Raw genomic sequence first — 20,630 nt, 5'->3', positions numbered from 1 at the left:
CTCCAAAATATTATTAACTTTGGCTTAAAAGCCTCCGAGCCAAAATCCAAAGTACACCGAAAATACATAAAATGGTACTTTAAAATTATGGGTCTTACAGTTGTTGTCACAATGGAACTTATGTCTCTGAAACAAACTATTTTAGTCGGATGTATATTCTGATGTCATTATTTATTACATTTGTCGTTTGTGTTACAACTTGGTATTTTTTTTTATTAAGTTGAATTTATTTTATTTAAATAAATAAAAAATACACCCGTGCTGTTAAAAGTCGGGGTGTTACATTGTGGTATCAGGGCTTTGGTTTAAATTTCCTTGAGGCTGTGATTTGGGTGTCCTTAGTTGATCAAGAGTCGAGGTTAAGGGTATCAAGTAACTGTAGTCCAAGTGTACTTTATGTTTTGTTGTCTTGGGACAAGCATGATATGCTTAAGTAGTTTATTGTTTCTTATGAGAAATAGCGTGCCTTGTAGCACTTTAGTTGGAAGAGTAGTTAGAACATAAAACATTAGTCGACTTTGGTTGACGTATGTCTCTGAATTCCTTAAATGTATCGGTCTAGGAAAGATATGGTTGAAGTGAATCATGATGGCATGGGATTTATGAAGTGGTTCCAAGGATACATAAGTTATGTGTTGGTGTTAACTCAAAGATGACGAGTATGGATGAATTAACATTAGACTGATAATGGATTTCAAGTAAAGATCTAAGTGGATGACTTTTGTTAAGAAAAGTATTAGATGTTTCCTGGTAGATTTCAGAACGAGACTGGATGAAGTTTGATAACTATCAAAGAGATGTGAACATCACGGAATGGTTGAGAAGATGAGGCTTCCTTTTGGAATAACATTTGGTGCTTAGGTGTCCAGGAAGAGGCTTGTATTAAAGTTAAGGGGCACTGCATATTATGGGTGAATACTACCTTGGGTAGGAAAAAGACGCTTTGAGGAATAGTCGATACCTTGAGGGGGTAAGATTGAGCATTCGAGTTAAACTAGATTCGCAACTTAGATTGTTAAGTATGAATCTCATGACGATTATAAGAGTGAGAATATATATTTCGTGTGGTTTAGGAGATGGTAAGATGGATAGTGATTTTAGATGAAACTATAGACGCGTAAGTGGGAATTTTGGGTGATGTCTGGATAAATATAATGAGTTAAGCCTTGATATATTAAACCATATGTTACTATTAAGTGGAATTGGAAGTATAGAGTACGAGAATACTTAGAGATGGTAGCAAAGTAAGCTTTGAGTGTCTATTAAAGGATGATAATTACTAGGAGAGTGTGAATATTTTGATAAGTCGGATGGATTATTCGAGATTTGATTTAGGACCCTAAGATGGTTGATCTTTAAGTCGACGATTTAAAATCCACAAGGTTGGATGGAGGACTATGTGACGCCTTAAAACTTGTATAATTGAGGTAGTTGAGGTAGACAAAGGATAAATAATTCAAGTTATTGATGAAAGTGTTTGAAGATCTACTAAAAATGTTGTGTTATGATTAGAAGAGTTTTTAATTAGTGAGATTACTAAGACAATTAGAGTCAATGATGAAAAAGACCTGGTATTGTATCTTAAGATGAAATGGATGAAATTAGACGGTGTGATGAGTATTTGGAGATTTCAAGGATCAGATTTTAGAATTTTATTTAATGGTAGAAAGTGAAAAAGAAGAAATGTAACAAATGATTTATGGTTTAGTTGTTGGTCTTTGGAAGTCAAGCGTTAAGATTTAAAATGAGTGTTTCAGTGACTAGATGGACGATGAAAAATATGTAGGCCTTTGAGATATTTTACTGCAAAGTTATGAGGATAAAGTTTATAGATAATTATTTCTTAGGAAATGCTTAGTGAGAACATTTGAGGAGTAGTTCTTTAGGACATTCGATTGTTGGGATTCTTGCAGTTTGTATATCGGTGAAGGTTGAGAAGGAATAAGAAATCCAGCGAGTGAACCAATTTTTTTTTGAAAATGTTCCACGAAAACTTGTTGGAGCAGCACATGGAAATGTAGCTTATGCAATTAAGGATTCAGCAAAGGGATTATCTAACCTATAATTCAAACATTGTTATTATAAGGGTATGCCGATGATACAAAGGCCCTACTTGAGTGCATGTGATGGGGGTTGTTATTGTGTTCGTCAATCAAAGGAGTTAAATATTTGTTTGGTAGGAAAGAATTGAGCATGAAATGGAAAAGTTTGGTGGGAATTAGTAAGACTTGATTTATTGAAATCACTATAATGAAGAAAGACGAAGTATGATGGCAGATGAGCTAAGCAAATAAAGGACTCTAGATGTTGACCACAGGGACAGTTGAATGACGGTAGAGGTGAAAAGTGTTTGACATATATTTTAGATGTAGAATATTTCGTAAGAAGCATGAAAATTAGGAGGAATAAAGATTTTGTTTGAATTGTTGAAGGAATTCTTAATGACCAGGATGACAAGCTTCTTCGAAGGAAGAAAATTTTAATAGTAACAGGAAAGACAAAAGAAAGTCCAGTTAGGTTGGATGAAATTTTGGCACAATGGTGTGTACCAATTGTGGTTGTCAATGGTGTGTACCAAAAGCTTATTTTATTACAGTTTGTAATATGTGAGTAAATGGTACACACCATTGTCGAAATTAAAAATGGTACACAGTTTGGATGAAATTTTGGCACAATGGTGTGTACCAAAAATGGTTAGAATTTATATGTTACTCTTTTAATTACTCTTGAACTGAGTTTTAAAAAGGAAAAAAGTTTAGAGTATTTTATTAACTCAAAAATTTCGGTGCTTTAATAGTCGAGTGTGTGTATGTGATATTTGGCCAATATTTATTTTATTTAGTTGTAACTAAATAATATAGATTATTTGGTTTTTAAAGTTTGGTGTGTGAGAAAGATTTAATTTTGGAAATTTTGTTGTGTTTGGATTAGTTTTATTGTGAACAAATTGTTATAAATATTCATGTTTATGTAGTTAGCTCCTTGAGTCTCGAAAAGGAATCGAGACCGTTGGCACCGAGTTAGCGGTGGGGAGAACTATGATATATTAATGTTGTTTTGATGATTTATAGTTGAAAATTTTGGAGATTGAATATGGGTGATTAATGTTTGAAAATTGTGGTGACTCATGTTGGTGAAATTGATGTGTTCATAATTAATGTTACGAATTTTTGAGAAAAACTTTATGTGTAGATTGGTGGAAAAGTAATTTGATTCAATTTATGTGTGGATTGAATTTGGAGATGTGATTTATGTATGTTTGTGGAAATAGAAATTGGTGTGAATAAATATGTTTGAGTATGCTCTATGTTGTATCTGAAAAATCATTAGTGTTAAATGAGTATTAAAAATGGAGAATCTTTTAATAGTTGCATTTACTTATTGATTGTGGTGAAAAGAGTTAGAGAATACTCATGCATTTCATAGTAAATGGTGACCGCGATGGGGCCATGGTGATAGTGGTAACCGTGATGGGCCACGGGATGATGTCATGTGAATTGTTGGTTCATCTTATCCTTGCGGAGATTGTCGCGTCGTGCTGATCTGTGAGAGATTGCACTCTAGAATGTGTTGATCTGTGAGCGGTTGCACTCTAAAAAACTGTGTTGGTCTGTGAGCGACTGCACTCTTGTATGTCGTTATGGTCTGTAAGCGACTGCACGCTAGTAAATCGTGTTGATATGTGAGAGATTGCACTCTAGAATGTGCTGATCTGTGAGCAATTGCACTCTAGAAAATCGTGCTAGTTTGTGAGCGACTGCACTCTTATATGTCGTGTTGGTCTGTGAGCGACTGCACGCTAGTAAATCGTACTGATCTGTGAGTGATTTCACTCTAGAATGTGTTGATCTGTGAGCGATTGCACTCTAGAAAATCGTGTTGGTATGTGAGCGACTGCAAACTTGTATGTCGTGCTGGTCTGTGAGCGACTGCACGCTTGTAAATCATGTTGATCTGTGAGAGATTGCACCTTGGTAATTAGTATTGGTGTGTGAGAGGTTTTACAATTATGATTTACGCCCTTCGAGGAGGGTTTTGGTTTGGAATTCCGGAATCATGCATTTTGGCATATACGCATTGCATTAGAGTCTTTGGCACGCGAGTCATGTTTGTTATACTATGATGATTGTATATACATATTTGGTTGTTGTTGTGATTTACCGTAATTGCTTTGAGGTGTGAAGTTGGGTTGATTAAGTTTTGATGTAATTATGTGTTCATAATTGATGTTATAAATATTCGATGTGTGATTGAGGTGTGAATTTGTGGAGATTAATTTGGTGTTAATTATGTGTTCATAATGGATAATATTAATGTTTGAAGTGTTGATTAATTCAGAGCCATTTTAGCTTTGAAAATCGGCATTTTCTTAGTTGTATTCGGCTATGACAGTGTTGTTTGTCAAAACTTCATTTTTCAACAATATTGTTTATGCATTTTTGGACATATGAAAACCCTTTCAAGGTGTATGCTAAGTTGAAAGGTTATTTTGTGCATTCTAAATTTAGATGATATGTGATATTTGTTAATTTCGGTTGGTGACCTTTTACAATTATTGTGGAATTTGGGCTTTGCCCTCAGGTGATACTATTATTGTGGCTCGAGCATATACCCAAGCTATTAGAGTGTTGAGTCGTGCTGGAATTGCAACGACGTCGAATATGCGACACAAATATGATTTGTGGATTGGTAATCGGAAGTAGTGAGACTTGATGCCACTAGTGGATCCTCAGTACCCAGTTACCCTCAGTTGGATAAATGGTCAGCTTAGGGTTTTATTTAAGAATTTTATTCATTCCCCTTTCTTATTTCAAGGTTGTTGTCGCAATGGAACTTATGTCTCTGAAACAAACTATTTTAGTTGGATGTATATATGATGTCATTATTTATTACATTTGTCATTTGTGTTACGACTTGGTATTTTTTTTATTAAGTTGAATTTGTTTTGTTTAAATAAAAAAAATACATCTGCGCTGTTAAAAATTGGGGTGTTACAAAATGCTTCTATTTTTCCTTTGATTTTTCTTCTTCTACCTTGCTTATGATTTTGTCATTCCATTTTAGCCTTTATTTTTTCCCTTCTATCTTTCCTCTAATCAAGCTACCACTGATCCAAGTCCCTCTAATCATGCTTCCTCTGATCCAAGTCCCTTTGATCAAGTTTCCTCTAGACATATATGCTCTGATTATTCCTCTAAACATGTATCCTCTAATTCTGCTTTTGGATGCGAATCTTCTAATTATGCCTCTAGACACATATGCTTCCGATTCTGCCTCTGGACATGTATTCTCTGACTCTGTCTTTGGTCATATATCCTCTAACTCTAATTATGATGCCTATGACCTATATGCTTCTGGTCATGCTGCCTCTGGTTAGAGTTTGCCTCTGATTAGAGTTTGCCTCCGGTCATGTTGCCTCTGATCTGTTACTTCAAAATGCATCGTCTTTAGTCAAGAGTTATGCCTCTTGATTTAATTCCCACTTGATTTTGAATATATTTTTAAGTTATTATAAGTGTTATGGAGTAATGATTCATTGAAAACATATTATTATCAAGGCATTGCATACATAACATCTCAAGTGCATTACATTCTCATTAATCAGATCATGCACGATCTTATTCACAGTGAGACATTTAGGTTTGTTCCATGCATGGAAATACAATTGTTGTCCCATAATTTCGTCTTAATATGAATTTTTTCTTGTAGTGCGTGCACTAGCTAGGTTTTAAGGAAAGATAGGCAAGTCACAAATGACCACGTAATGACCAAGTTGTTTCTTAGTTAGAATATTGCCTAAATAACAATTGTACAATATAATCCTTCTTTACTGATAAGGAAGATCAAACAAAATTGCAACCATAAAGCATATAAAGAAGTCTATTTTCCTAGACCATACCAAAAACTCTGATAATAGATGTTAGAAAAATAAGCAAAGAGATAAATTTAAATAACAATCAAAACACAAGAAAATAATGTGAAAACTCTAAATCTGGAGAAAAAACCATGACCATTGTCATAAATGGCAACCAAAAAATAACATTATGTAAAAATTGTTACAACACATATACTTTTCAAAACACCTCATGGCTCCCCCGAGTACATTCACATACTACATAGCAAATATTTGAACTATATCTCGCAACACTATAATACAAGAGTATAAAAGAAAAGATTCAGATACAAACTTAAAGAGTTTCTAATTGGTGCAATTTATAATGAAGTACTAGAGCCATATATATAGCCTTGAACTCATTCTTCTTATACAATTCTAATAAATGTAGAACTTTTTCAATGTTCTCCAAATTCAACTAAACTCATCACAAAAGAAATGTAAGTACTCATACCTAAGTCAAGAATAAAGAAGAAGAAACGCATAAGAAATGGAGTTACATACCATTCATTTTTTGTTGAAATATAGTTCCGTTATTTTAAAATAAATAGTCACTTTAGTAAAAAAAAAATTCAAAATGTATGTTGTCTTTATTTTCCAATGCAAATTTAATTATGTTTTTTAATTATATTTTTTAAATATTATTTTATATACTACTTCAAAAATATTAATCTTAATTTGCATTTATGTTAGTAGAAAACATGTCAATAATTAGTAGGAATAATTTGACAAAGAAAAATGCTAAAGTTAACCACAATATTTTCATTACAAGTTCACGAATGATTTATGGTTTGTTTGATTGTGTTTTACTTTTTAGTTTTCTGACAACTATTTTATAAATAATTTTAAAAAAATTTGTTTGGCAACTCCAATTTTTAAAACAGTTATTTATTAGAGAGATAAAAAAAACTAAAAAAAATAAAATAAAACACTATTTTTCTGTTTTTCATTTTTTATTTTAAAAAGTATAATATTAAAAATAGTTTTTAAAAATAAATTTTTTAATTTTAAAATATTAAAATACTAAAATAGAGTTTTTGAATATGAATCAGACAAACACTTACTCTCTCTTTTTATTTTTGTTTTATCAACAAATACCGATTCAGAGTGACTATGAAGATGCGTTGGTGTCCCATTAAGTCTCTCTCTCACGTTTTATTTTTATTACAAATTTAAATGTTCTTTGATTATTTTATTAAAAAAACGTTTAATGTCGTGAAAATTTTTACGTGAATATGTCTCGTAACTTTAAAAGTAGTTATAATAAAAATCAAATACTTTTAACAAATTAATGGTTGTGATAAACTGAAAATATTATTAAAAAAAAATTAGATTGACAATATATATTAATTAAATTCTTAAAAAAGATACACTTTTATTTTGAATACTTCAAATTAATTTTCCTTTTAGTATTATCATCACAATATCTCTGTAGGAAGCATACTTTAAAATCAATAAGATATTTATATTACATATTGACTTGAATAATACCTTGGTGCATCAAAATAAATGTAGAATTTTTAAAATTGTGGTACTAAATATGAAAAGAAAGAAAAACGAAAATTTGTTAAAACGATTTTCTATTTATGATTTTTTTTTTCTTTCTATTTTACTTTAAAGAAATATGCAGTAGGAATATTGGCAAAGCCATTTTTTTTTTTGCCGACGCAACTGTTTTTTACTAAGATTTGTAAAGTGATTATTGTCGTATGTAAAATACGGCAAATAGTGATTGTGAAGCAAATAAAGCATGACAGAGGCGTTCGTTCAATTCGTGTGCGGGCAATCTCTAGTTTCATGTAGCTCCATTCTTTGACAAAATAATTTTCTCTTTCTTTTATTTGTTATATTTCTTAATACAAAAATTCACTTTAAGCTAAGTTTGTATTAAGAAGAACTTTCTTTATGACTTAAAAAAAGAACTTTCTTTCATATAAAAAAAAAAAGAACTTTCTTGCAAGCTGCAAGGTAAAAATTGCAAGAGTAGAAAATAGACTATATACATATATGAGCTAATTTGAGGACAAAATATATCAACTCATTTATTTTATAACCAATGTGTAGCTTACAGAGAAAAATAAAAGGACATGTAAATGATCATATTGCCTAAAAATAAAATGATCATTCGAATTTAACAAGGTAAAGAAACTCGTGTGTAGTATACAGCCAGTCACTTCTTCTTTCGTTCAGTTGTTAGATATATGTATATCCCATACGCCTGAAAACAGTTATAACCATTACAATTAAGCAAGATAAAAAAAATAAATTCATAACAATTAAGAAAGAAAAGAGAAAGAACAGCTAGCATACCACGCAGCAACAAACAACAGAATAGCATGATCTTAAGCAACACAATTCAGAACACGGTTGCGTGTCTTGTAGAAAGGTTACATCAACGTATGGTTCAGTCGGAATGAGCCTTCTCCTCGTCGTCCTATAATAGAATAGTGGCTTTAATGATCTGTATAAAGTATCAGACGTGACCGGTGAACCAGGTTGTTGATCAGCCATTTCCGGTGGAGCAAGTTGTTGATCAGCAATTTCCGGTGCAGCAGGTTGTTGATCAGCCATTTCCGGTGGTGCAAGTTGTTGATCAGCAATTTCCGGTGCAGCAGGTTGTTGATCAGCCATTTCCGGTGGTGCAAGTTGTTGATCAGCAATTTCCGGTGCAGCAGGTTGTTGATCAGCCATTTCCGGTGGTGCAAGTTGTTGATCAGCAATTTCCGGTGCAGCAGGTTGTTGATCAGCCATTTCCGGTGGTGCAAGTTGTTGATCAGCAATTTCCGGTGCAGCAGGTTGTTGATCAGCCATGACAGGGGTTTTTGTTTTTTCAAGAGAGAGCAATGCAATACGGTTTTGAAAGAGATATTTAGCAGTGCAATTTTAGTGATTAAATGTGTTATGTATAATGTATGATATGGATATGCTCGGGAGGTTTAAAAGTAACTAATTGACATAACGGTTTTTGCTAGTTTGTTAGTTAGTTAACCAACGCATAACTAACTCTCTGTTAATGAAACGTTGGAATTTAATCATATTAAATTTTTTTTTCTCCTTATTTCTGGGTGTTTTTACGTGTATGTTTTTATAATTAAATATAAAATGGTTGTGCGGGTATATTTGAAGCTTTTTCTAAAACAGTATTTATTAAAAAGGGAATATATAGACAAGATTGAGTTTCAAATGGTTAACAAATATGTCAGTTATATAATATAAGAAGGTCCTCTGTTTTTAATTTACCGCTTTCAACCAATGTTTGATTTAATACATAAATTTCTTCTTACAAGGCCAATTTGTAGATTTGTAATAAGTAGAATTAGAATTTGTAGTGACACAAAATAAAATAAATTAGCAATTAACATTAGTAAGTGATGGAAGTACACTCTGGTATTAATTTTTTTTTATATAAGAAAAACAAATTATAGAAAGTATAAGGAAACTCAAAAAATCATTATAATGAAACAATTTATTTGAAGGCAAACTATTGGACTATTCCACCAATTCGCAAAACTAAGGATTTATTCCTACCCTCTCAATTGATAAACCAAGACCACGACAAACATTTAGCACATCGACCACCTCCTCATGATTCAAAACCAACAACACAATAGGTTGATTAATTCTAAAGATGGATGAAAGATTTGGTGTTAGGCGGAATCGTATTTGATTAAGAATGTTGTAGAAGATCTGTAATCATATTAGTGTTAGGACTTAGGAGGACTTGGATTTGATTAAAAACCTTGTGCAATTTAAACGTTGAACCTATTAATGAAGTTTAGTCAATAATCCCCTCTCACCTGTAGACTAATTCCTTCTATTCGTTTTCGATTTAGACTCGGATTTCAAGAATCATGCAACTCCTATCACTTCAACATATCATTAATTCTTTATCTTACATATCTTCTATTTTATCTGTAATATCTTATTATCAACTTTCTATCACTTCAACATATCATTAATTCTTTAAAACACATTCTAAATCTATGATACAAAAGCAAAATAAATTGAAATATAAATTGTTTGATAATTACATAGCTCATCGTTGTTTGATGCGGCTAAAGCGTTCTTATACGATTTGCCGCATCACGTGATATGGTCTCCATTTTAATCACATAGTTTGAAATATCTAAATTTTGGCTTTGCTTAAAAAATTAAAAGCATTTTAAAGAATAAATTATATTGACAATTTATTTATGAACAAATGTAATCACAACATTTTATTTATGAATAAATGTGATTATATAGACTCTTTTCAATGTGAATCCCATTTCTATTAGTTATATCTCCTAAAAATGTAACAAACATAAATGTGATTATATACGACTGTTTAGGGGTACGCCGTCACCACAGATTCACTTGATCAGCTTCAATGACTTCTAAATTTTGAAATTCATTATATCTTTGAAAAATTTATACACCTGAAACAACAATAATTAATTATCACACAATGCAGAAAGAACTCCAACCAATTCATTATATTTATTTATTTGAAAATGCAGATATATATCTTGTAGTAGAATTACATGAGCAAGAGCAAAGAAAATGAACTCCTTACAGCGTAACCAAAAAAAAGAACAAGAAAGATGATGATTGTGATCTTGTAGTAGAAACTTTGATAATGATCATGACAGGTTGGTGAAGGTTGTGCCAATTGATCTGAGAGGTTCCTTTCAAAAATATCAGTTGTTGATGGACAGAGTGGTGATGTTGGTGATAGAGACGGTGATGATGGAGAGTTTGGGGTGACGGAGACGGAGATGAAGAGTAGGGCATCGACGGTGGCGGAGAGTGTGGCGACCTCGGCGCTCGTAAAAGAGAATCGATCGGAGGATGTGGTGATGGCATTTCCAATGGGTCTGGTATAGTACTCCGTCGTGCAATTCTAACAGCCAATAATGATGGAGTATTACTACTCATGTTGGTTAATTTTCTAATCTATACATTATAATAAAACAAATTATAATAAAACAAATGATAATTTGGCAAGATTGCTACGTGTTAGTCAAATAGAAAGTTAGGAATATATCAAATTTCTATTAATAGAAATAATATCTACGTCAGTTAAAAAGTTATTGACTAATTAAAAAATTAAGAAGAATGAATTAAAAATAAAAAAAAATAAAAAATTAAGAAAGAAAAAAATAAAACTTCCAATTACATCACGACCTTTGTACGTGATGCATTGAGAATTTAGTGACCAATTAAAAAATTAAAAATCTATACATTATAATAAAGCAAGATGATAATTTGGCAAGTTTGCCACATGTCAACCAAATAGAATGTTAGGAATATATCAAGTTTCTATTAATAGAAACTAGTTCGTAACCCGTGCGTCGCACGGAAACAACGATTTTAATAAATAAATTATTATATTAGTTTATATATATATATATATATATATATATATATATATCAAATTTTATAAATTTTATTTTATTGATATTAAAAATGCCTTATTTTTTAATTCTACAAAGAATTTTATTTCTTTCCAAAAAACTTATTACAAAACAATACTTTTAATTTTAAACAAATAAAAACAATAATTATTAAAAAATATTAAATAATTAGATTAGATGAAATAAGAATTTTTAAAATAATGGACATGGACATATATAAAATAAGTAAATGTAAAGATGAGTAAGTAACTTAATAATGAATTTTTATTTTTATTATTCAGCCTTTGCTGTATAAGTGGGCAAAATATCTTTCAGTTTAGTACTACTCACAAAATACTAAAGAAAAATAATTTTCCCGTTACAAACAAAAAGTTACAATACACATAAAAACTATGAGTATCTTTTATCTTTGAATTTGCATGTTAGTCTTCATTAATCTTTCATGAATCTTTTGAATTTTTTTGAATTTGCGTGATATTTAATAATAAATTTAGAATATAAAATGTATAGTATAGTAGTTTTTAAATTTGATAAAATAGTGTTTGAAATCGATGAAGTGAATTGTTTCTTTAATTCCTACATAAATTTTATATTTTCTTAAATAAATTATTATTTTTCTCTTCAATATTCTGAAAATTTAATTGAATTCATGGCTCTAAATAAATTTTATATTTATTTAAATAAATTATTTATTAGACAACTTATAATCAAAATTATTAGGACGTGCAACAATTATTTATGAGAATTTAAAATCGGAGTTATTAAGACAAATCTTGTATAAGAGAATAAAAATATAAATATACAAATGAATAATTTGTTAACTATTTATGAGTGAATTTAAAATCGGAGTTATTAAGACAAATGTTATATAAGATGATAGAAATATACATATACACATACAAAATTAAGAAACATAAACAATACAAAATATATATATGCATAACAAAACAATATAAAATAACAATCATAGATTGAAAAAAATTTACCAATTCAAGTAATTAATTCGTGTGAACATATTGTTAGGTGCAACACGAACAAATACATAGTTTCACCAGGAATATTAATCTTAATTCGATAAATAAAAGCTCACGAATATTAATCTCAGTACTATCTCCATTGCATAAAAGTTTTGTTTAACATTGAGGAGAACAAGACAAAAACCACATTCGCACACCTCTAACAACCAAATTCCATGACTCATTTCTTGGAGAAATTGAAGCAACAAGATATGATTTTTGTTTCAGACATTGAATAAAGATGAATAAGAAAGCTTTGATAAAGAAAGCGTAAAAGAATTGTGTATACATAAATAATATGAATGATATTTATAAGGGAGACGCAAGAAATGAGAGAGTAACAAAGATAGACGGTTAACGGAGTATTCAAAGAATTCGTAAAATAAAATAATTTTTTTAATTAAATTAATTTAAAGCGGGTGGTTGCTAAAGTAGCGTTTAAAAAACAATTACAAAAACTGTCAATGGTGTTAGTGACTGTATTTTGCTGTTATTATTCTTTTTTAACTGGCCACTAAATTCTCAATAGTTAAACCTCAAGTAGTGGTGTAGTGTATTTTTAATCCATTCTTTTATTTTTTTAATTGGCCACTAACTTTTCAACCGACGCATCTACAAAGTCGTGTGTAACATAAGTTTAATTTTATTCTAAAAAAAGATATTATATTGTATAGATTACCTTTCAATTGGCCACTCAATTCTCAACCGTGAAATGTGAAATGTCAGGTCGTGCATTATATTTTATTTTTAATTGGTCATTCACTTCTGCATTTCTCATGTAATAGAAGTTTTATTTTTGTCTTAAAAAATCTTTTATTTTTAATTTATTTTTTTTATTTTTTAATTGGTCATTAACTTCTCAACGGATACATGAAAAAACTGTAAGTCGTGGTGTATTGTATTTTATTTTTAATTTTTTAATTGACCATTAAATTGTATCGTGGACAAAGATCGTGATCTAACAGAAGTTTTATGCTTTTCTTACAAAAAAAAGCTTTTTATTTTTAATTCATTCCTTTTATTTTTTTAATTGGCCATTAACTTCTCAAGAATAAACACGTATTATTTCTATTAATAGAAACTTATATTTTCTTAACACTCTAGTTTGTTGACACGTGTCAAACTTGCCAATTTATCATGTTTGCTTTATTATAATGTATAGATAATATCTCATGTGTCCTTTAAAAAGTTATTGACCAATTAAAAAATTAGGAAGAATGAATTAAAAATAAAAAAAATAAAAAAATAAGAAAGAAAAAATTAAAACTTCCAATTACATCATGTACGTGATGCATTGAGAATTTAGTAGACAATTAAAAAATTAAAAATAAAATACAATACACCACCACGATTCTTAACAGTTTTTGAAGGTAATTGTATGCGGTGGTTGAGAAGTTAATGGCCAGTTAAGTTAATGGACAGTTAAATAAATAAGAATAATGAATTAAAAATAAAAGGCGAGTTAATGGCAGTTAAATAAATAAGAAGAATGAATTAAAAATAAAAGGTGAGTTAATGGCCAGTTAAAAAAATAAGAAAAATGAATTAAAAATAAAAGATTTTTTTTTTAAGAAAAAAATAAAACTTCGATTATACCACGACTTTATACCTGATGATGCATTGTTGAGAAGTTAATGACTAATTAAAAAATAAGCAGAATTAATTAAAAATATACAGGACACTATTACTTGATAGTTTTTTAAGGTAATTGTTTTTAAACACTACTTTATCAAGCACAGTTTCAAATTAATTAAAAAATTTATTTTATTTTACTAATTGTTTTCCAATTTTCTTTTTTAATTCGTCGTCATCCATTAACCGTATATCCTCAATAATCTCTCATTTTCCGTGTCTCTTTTATAAATATCATTCGCATTATCTCATTGTACACAGTTTCCTCTTAATTTTTTCTATTTTAAAAATTCGTTATTTATTTTTTTGTTTATCTTTATCCAATGTCCGACAAAAAATCAGATTTTATTACTTCAATTTCTCCAAAAAAGGAGTCTGGAATTTGGTTGTTAGAATCGTGCGATTATGGTTTCTGTCTGATCTGAATATCAAACATAAATTTTATGCGATGAAAATTGTATTGATGATGGATGACAAGATTTAACTCTTTGTTTTATAAATTCAAATTTTAAATTATACACAAACTTATTTGTTATGTTATTAATTTAACAAACTTGTGTTTCATATTGTTAGGGTCATAAAATTCAAACAACAATGTGAAAAGCTCTTATTTCTCGATTTGAGACTACTATTCGTGAGAGAGTTGTGTACAACTTTTGTTCACTTGGTGTTGCGTCTAACTCCGGAGAATATAGAACAACCGGACACCAATTCAATTTGAATTTGCAAAATAGTATTGGTTCGAGAGTTTAGTCACAGTACTCAATTTCATTCCCAGAAATTCTGTTTGACAGTTTTTTTAAGGTAATTGTTTTTTAAACACTAATTTAGCAACACCGCTTTAAATTAATTTAATTAAAAAATTCATTTTATTTTAAAAATTCTTTTAGTGCCATCAACTTTCCTTTTTAATTCGCCTTCTCGGTCAACCGTCTCTCTTCCTCTCATTTTTTGCGTCTCCTTTGTAAATATCATTCATGTTACACAAATCATTTTTAACTTTTCTTTACCAAATATTCCTTATTCATTTTGTGTTTATCTTTCTCATCCGATGTTTGAAAAAAAGATGTGTAAATTCAAATTTTAAATTATATTATTTGTGTATTAACAAATCTGTCTTTCATATTCTTAGGGAGATAGAATTGAAGCAACCGCGAGTTTTTATTTCTATATTTGATGTGTACAATTTTGTTGGTGTTGCTTCTAACAACTTTTTGGTGTATATGGAACAATCGGACACTAAATTTATTTGAATATGTCATTGTTATTTTATTTTATTTATAAAAAAAGATTACTATTTTGTTATATATATTTTTTTATTGTTTATGTTTCTAAATTTTGTCTCACAAAAATTGTACTGTAAGATTTTTTTCTGAACAGTGTTGCCACAGACTAAATACAATTCATTATATCTATTACACAATTTTTAGCTAATGTGTTTAAAAATTAGATTATAAAAAGTTGTAAATGTCAAACCTATATGGCTATTGTTGGCTTGATTGGGTAGAATGTTAGTTGTGACAAAAGATTTTGTGATCGTGTATATTTGGGAGCCTTCGTTCAAGGTTCGAACAAACAACCTTATTTAAAAAATCAATGTATGGTTAAAAAGATTTTGAAGAGTGGATGGTTTGTCTGAATTGTTCCCTTGCTTCAAAAATCAAGATGTTATTGTGTTTAAGAGTTTTTTAGCTTTTTATCAAACATAATTAATGAAATTGCGGCAGTATAATCTGACACCCTCAAATAGATCTTGAACTTAAAAAAAAAAAAAATTTATGTGATAGTTAGAATGGGGGTAGAGGAGTTAAAATATTATGTGATACGTCAGTGGAGGATACTTTGATGCAATGTTGCATGAGGTTGTATTGTTGGTTGTCTTGGTTTAATTTTGAGAGACATTTTTCAAATCCAGTTAAATTTCATCAAAACTTGTAGTCGATATGTCATCGATGGTTGCATGAATTGCAAATACTTGTTTCTATATTTTAGATAAATTCTATGTAAATAGTTGATGTTTGTAAATGTTGGATAATGAATTATTAGTGTACTTCGTCGTTAGATTTACACTTCATGGTCCTTATATATTTCAAAGTATATTCTTAACTATTCTTTTCTCTAGTGTATTGTTGGCAAAATTTTAAGGTGGAATTTCTCTAATTTCATATTCTTTATTGGATTTCCTGCATATTGATATGTTATTTAAAGAGTTTGTGATTATGTTGTTAAGATAAGTTAATTAGATATGATAGAAAGTTAATGAAAGCAACCATAAGGTGAAAAGAAAAACAAAAACAGTTAATGGTACACCTATGTGAAATCATGTGAAATTCTAATATGTTTAGATTGATTTCGATCTTTGCGGTTAATTATTGAGGAATAAATAATAAAAAATGTATTTTTTAGGTAAATAATATAATTTTTGTTTTCTGTTTTTTCGCAATTTCGTTGTCCTAGTGCAACACTGTATTTGTTCCACATTTCATTTCTTATAATCGTTATTAATTTAAATGAATGAATATAATTCTAGGTTTTTTGGATTTATTGTGAACGTAACTAAATTCATAGAAATTATAAAAGCAACTAAAAAAATATCTTTTAAGTCTTATTTAAATAAATGTTGGTATCTAAAAACTAATTCTAAAAAGATTTACTTAAACAAAAAAATTGAGACAAAAAACGACGGGATCAAACTCTATACGTGTAATTAACTCTTTAAAAAACACACATGAATGTTGTTGAGTGCAACTACACACAGGAAATGAAACTACACTTGCATCACAAGCAAATAAGCCTTGTTCCTCCACTCAGTCCCCATTTTTGATATGATTCCCATTCCTAATGATAGTAATGCCTCCATTGAACACACAATGTCCAAATACCAAATTCAGATGAAAGCTTCACATACTGTAAATTTTTTATTAAATTGAGTATGTCACACATCATTTGTGATGAATCATTTATCCACAAGACCATATAAGTTTATAGAATTAATATATAATTTTTTAAATTAGAAATTAAGGATAGTAAGTCCTCTGTCTGAGAGGTTAAGTTTGAGATATATGTAAGCTGAAACTTTTCCCTATAAAATATTGCAGCAGATAGAGACCATATACCAAATATATCAACTAATTTGAAAACATAAAATCAACAAAATGAATATTCATATCAACAGATGTCATTATTATACCATATCACAGTCACTAGTCAGCATCCATATATCGTGTACCTCCTCAATCTATATATGTCATATACTTCGTCAACATGAACTATCTATAATATGTCTATGTTCATGTAACACCTCTTCAATCTACTAATTAACTAGGAAAATCAAAACATCAATTCTAAAAACATGACCATATTCCACATCGGTCTCATGTGACATGTGCTTGAAATTGCTAAACCAATCCAACCAGTGATCATGAGTTCCATGACCTACGAAAAATATACCACGCCTGAAACATAGAAACACAATTAATTAGGGACAAATAAAATGAAACTACTCTGTTTTAAAAAATTAAAAAAATAAAATGAAACTTCTTACATAATGTTATTGAAATTAATTCTGTGATATTCTAGAATCTCGATACATAATTCTAGAAAAGGTCTTCATAATCAAAATGCAAAGAATATATCATAACTAATATATTGAACAATGAATATACTATTTCAGATGTGATCCTAACGAATTATTAGGTGATTGAAAACATAACGTCGATTACACCAACAACACTATCATCTGTCTTTATGTTCATTTTTTATATATTTATAGATATAGAGAAATGTATAGATTAATGAGAAAGAAAAGAAAGATGAAAGAACAAGAACACCGTACCAGTGCAAAGCATACACCGAGCACATCGATTATGATTAAGCCGCGTACGAAGTTGCTGACGAATTGTTTTTTTGGAGGGGGTGGCGGTGATTGCGGAGTGGGTGGTGATGATGGTTGCGAAATAAGTGGTTGAAGCAGTGGCCGAGGAGAGTTAGGTTGTGAGCTTAGAGGAGAGTTAGGTTGTGAGCTTAGAGGAGAGCTTGGTGGCGATGGAGACGAAGGTGGTGACGGAAAAGGAGAATTAGGCCGTTCCCTTAGAGGAGAGAGTGGTGCCATCCTTCGTAAAGGAGAATCAGACGGCGGATGTGGTGATGGCATGTCCGGTGGGTCTTCTAACTTCAGACGGCGGATGTTAATGGGTTTAGATCGAGGACTATTCTGTTTATTCATGTTGGTTAATTTTCAGATTCTCAAAAATGAAAAGTCGATCGATCTTAATGTTTCTTCCAAGAGTGAAATGTTATTTATGATTTATGACTTATGTTAGATTTATATACACAAATTGCCAAGCTTGTTGAACACACTACACTAGTGTCACTCTAGTTATCAAGCAGGATGGGTGTCGTTAACTAACTAACCAGTGAAGTTAACCGTTAGAAGTCAGTTAGAATTAGTTGTAAAACCATGGTTCGAAGCATCATCCATGCCATGGTATGGAGACTTGGACATGGAACTGGAAAATCAACATATGTACTTTTATGGATGCTCATCACAGTCATATGGCATAATGACATGATACATATATACATAATATTTATTCTAGAACACAAACTCATGAGAAGAAGAAGAAGAAGAAGAAGACAAAATTCATCATTAAACATGCTACATATATATACTAAAACTAACAAGCTTGTTGAACACACTACTATACTAGTGTGAAGTGCCAGTTCAGTTATGAAGGAGGGTGGGTGGTTAACTAACTAACCAGAGAAGTTAACGGTTAGAAGTCAGTTAAGAGTTAGTTGTAAAGCTAGTTAGCGTACAAATCAAAACGTCGCTATATAATGATCTATACGACTATACGAGTATCAAAAATTCACAGTAACATTCTAGCTATAGTAGCATTTTGAGCAAATACCATTGTTATTGAGAAATGGAAACTCTGTGTCGAGCAATAAGCATTGAGGAGTCATCGATGCCATGGTATGGAAATGTTGACATAGCAATAGATGATAAACAATATGTACTTGACATGCAAAAAATACTACGTCTACCGCCACTGCATTTTCCACGTCAACGACCACAGCCACCACCACCACCGCCACCACGCTCACCTCCACCACCACCGCCTAACTCTCCTCCTGATCGAAGAGGAAAAAAAGAACCTCATGAAGTGAAGAAAGAACCTCAACCACCGTTTAAATCTCCTCCTGAAGTTGTACAAATCGATTTACTTCCCTTCAAAACACTCCTCATCGGTCTTGGTGTTTTCGTTGGAATCGTACGTGTTCTTCTAATTCTTTGTTCTTTGTTCTTTGAGCGAATTTAATTAGGATTAAATCTATAATCATCAATTTATTTATTTTCGTTTAATTTTCTTGATAAGAAAAGGCGTTGCAATTTCATTAGCCTTTCTTTATTTTCTTGACAATGAGTGGAGAATTACTCTTTCCATATATAATTTGTTGATGAAATTGATGCATGTTTAGTAAAAGAAAAATGAAATTGAAAAATTTTCGACTTCGATGTGTTTAAGTAGTGTACGAAAGTGTGATGCTTTAATTTTGTTTTTTCATTTTAGGCACTTGCTATTGGCCAAGTTATGCTCAAGAACAAGTGACATGGCGAGTGAAGCGCGCGGAAGTAACAAGTGACATGGCCAAGTTTTTTCATTTTAGTTGTTTTGGATATTCAAGTTTCTTGATTATGTGAATATAGACATATATAGATAGTTTCTTTTTACGCAATATGACATACATAGATTGAAGAGGTGTTGTACACAGTATGGTTGCTGACAGTAGTCATATGGCATAATAACATCTTTTGATATATAAATAAGTGTTTGATATAATTTTGTTTTTGTTCTCAAATTAGTTTCCAATCATAGTTTTAAATTCCAGTTGCGATTACGCTGCAACCTGCAAACCTTTGGATTTACGGAAAATGATGCGACCTAAACTGCGATTGCAATGTTATTGGAGAAAATTCAAATTCTGCAATATTGCACATTTTAAAACCATGCTTCCAATCACCTTTTGGTGACCAGATTGATTAGGTAGTTCACATTGTTTCCAAAGCAGTATCAAAATTATGGTATAGAAAGTGTGGAGTCCTTTCTCATTGGTCTATATGCAAAGTTGTTGCTGTTGTTAAATGATCTTGGTGTTTTTAGATATGTGATAAGTAATTTTTTCTGATGGTAGTTGCATTGTAAGTAAGTAATGTGGATTCCTTTGATGCAAGTGTAGTTTCATTTACAATTTGGTGCTGATCAAATGTTTTATCCCAAATAGAATATGGATCGCCTTAGGAGGTGGTTCTGTTACTTTATTTGTGTCCATGAAATTGTGTTTTGGTAATCATCTTTTGGCTCTAAACTTTAGCACTCCTTGTACTTATGTTGGGTATAAATAAATAGCAAAATTCACTTACCATAAATAAAATGAATACTTATTTGTCTGCTATAATTGGCCCTTCCAGATTTTGACAAAAAGGTGAAACATGGTCTTTATGTTGACTCTTGCTTGTCTTTGAATGAAACTAGTTATTATTGCATGGGTTATGTAATCAGGTGAATCTAACTTGCAAAGCTTGTAGTTGTGGATGTAAAAAAGACTTCACCACAAAGTGTCTTGTTCTCCAAGTTATATTTCTAGTTCCATGCCTAATTTTTAGAATTAGTTTTTGCTTTTTTGGTA

At 30.5% G+C, this 20,630-nt stretch overlaps 3 protein-coding genes across 3 annotated transcripts; 1 reads left to right on the top strand and 2 right to left on the bottom strand.

The window, feature by feature from the left end:
- Window positions 1-7,909: 7,909 nt before the first annotated feature.
- LOC101506628 (uncharacterized) lies at window positions 7,910-8,787 on the bottom strand. The gene is made up of 2 exons (XM_004516868.4): window positions 8,204-8,787; window positions 7,910-8,111 (listed from the first exon to the last, which is right to left on the bottom strand). The coding sequence occupies exons 1-2, from the start codon at window positions 8,702-8,704 to the stop codon at window positions 8,064-8,066; spliced, it is 549 nt and encodes a 182-aa protein (XP_004516925.1). The 5' UTR covers window positions 8,705-8,787; the 3' UTR covers window positions 7,910-8,063.
- Window positions 8,788-17,039: 8,252 nt separating this feature from the next.
- Window positions 17,040-18,225, bottom strand: LOC101506303 (uncharacterized). The gene is made up of 2 exons (XM_004516867.3): window positions 17,773-18,225; window positions 17,040-17,392 (listed from the first exon to the last, which is right to left on the bottom strand). Exons 1-2 carry the CDS (start codon window positions 18,160-18,162, stop codon window positions 17,357-17,359), a joined length of 426 nt encoding a protein of 141 aa, XP_004516924.1. The 5' UTR covers window positions 18,163-18,225; the 3' UTR covers window positions 17,040-17,356.
- A 568-nt stretch (window positions 18,226-18,793) lies between these two features.
- LOC101505992 (uncharacterized) lies at window positions 18,794-19,783 on the top strand. The gene is made up of 2 exons (XM_004516866.3): window positions 18,794-19,213; window positions 19,514-19,783. Exons 1-2 carry the CDS (start codon window positions 18,866-18,868, stop codon window positions 19,550-19,552), a joined length of 387 nt encoding a protein of 128 aa, XP_004516923.1. The 5' UTR covers window positions 18,794-18,865; the 3' UTR covers window positions 19,553-19,783.
- Window positions 19,784-20,630: the final 847 nt, after the last annotated feature.

The sequence above is a fragment of the Cicer arietinum genome, unplaced genomic scaffold, assembly GCF_000331145.2.
Source record: "Cicer arietinum cultivar CDC Frontier isolate Library 1 unplaced genomic scaffold, Cicar.CDCFrontier_v2.0 Ca_scaffold_6113_v2.0, whole genome shotgun sequence".
NCBI classification, from domain to species: domain Eukaryota; kingdom Viridiplantae; phylum Streptophyta; class Magnoliopsida; order Fabales; family Fabaceae; genus Cicer; species Cicer arietinum.
Note: the sequence above shows the minus strand (reverse complement) of the source record. Positions and strands in the feature narration are given on the sequence as shown.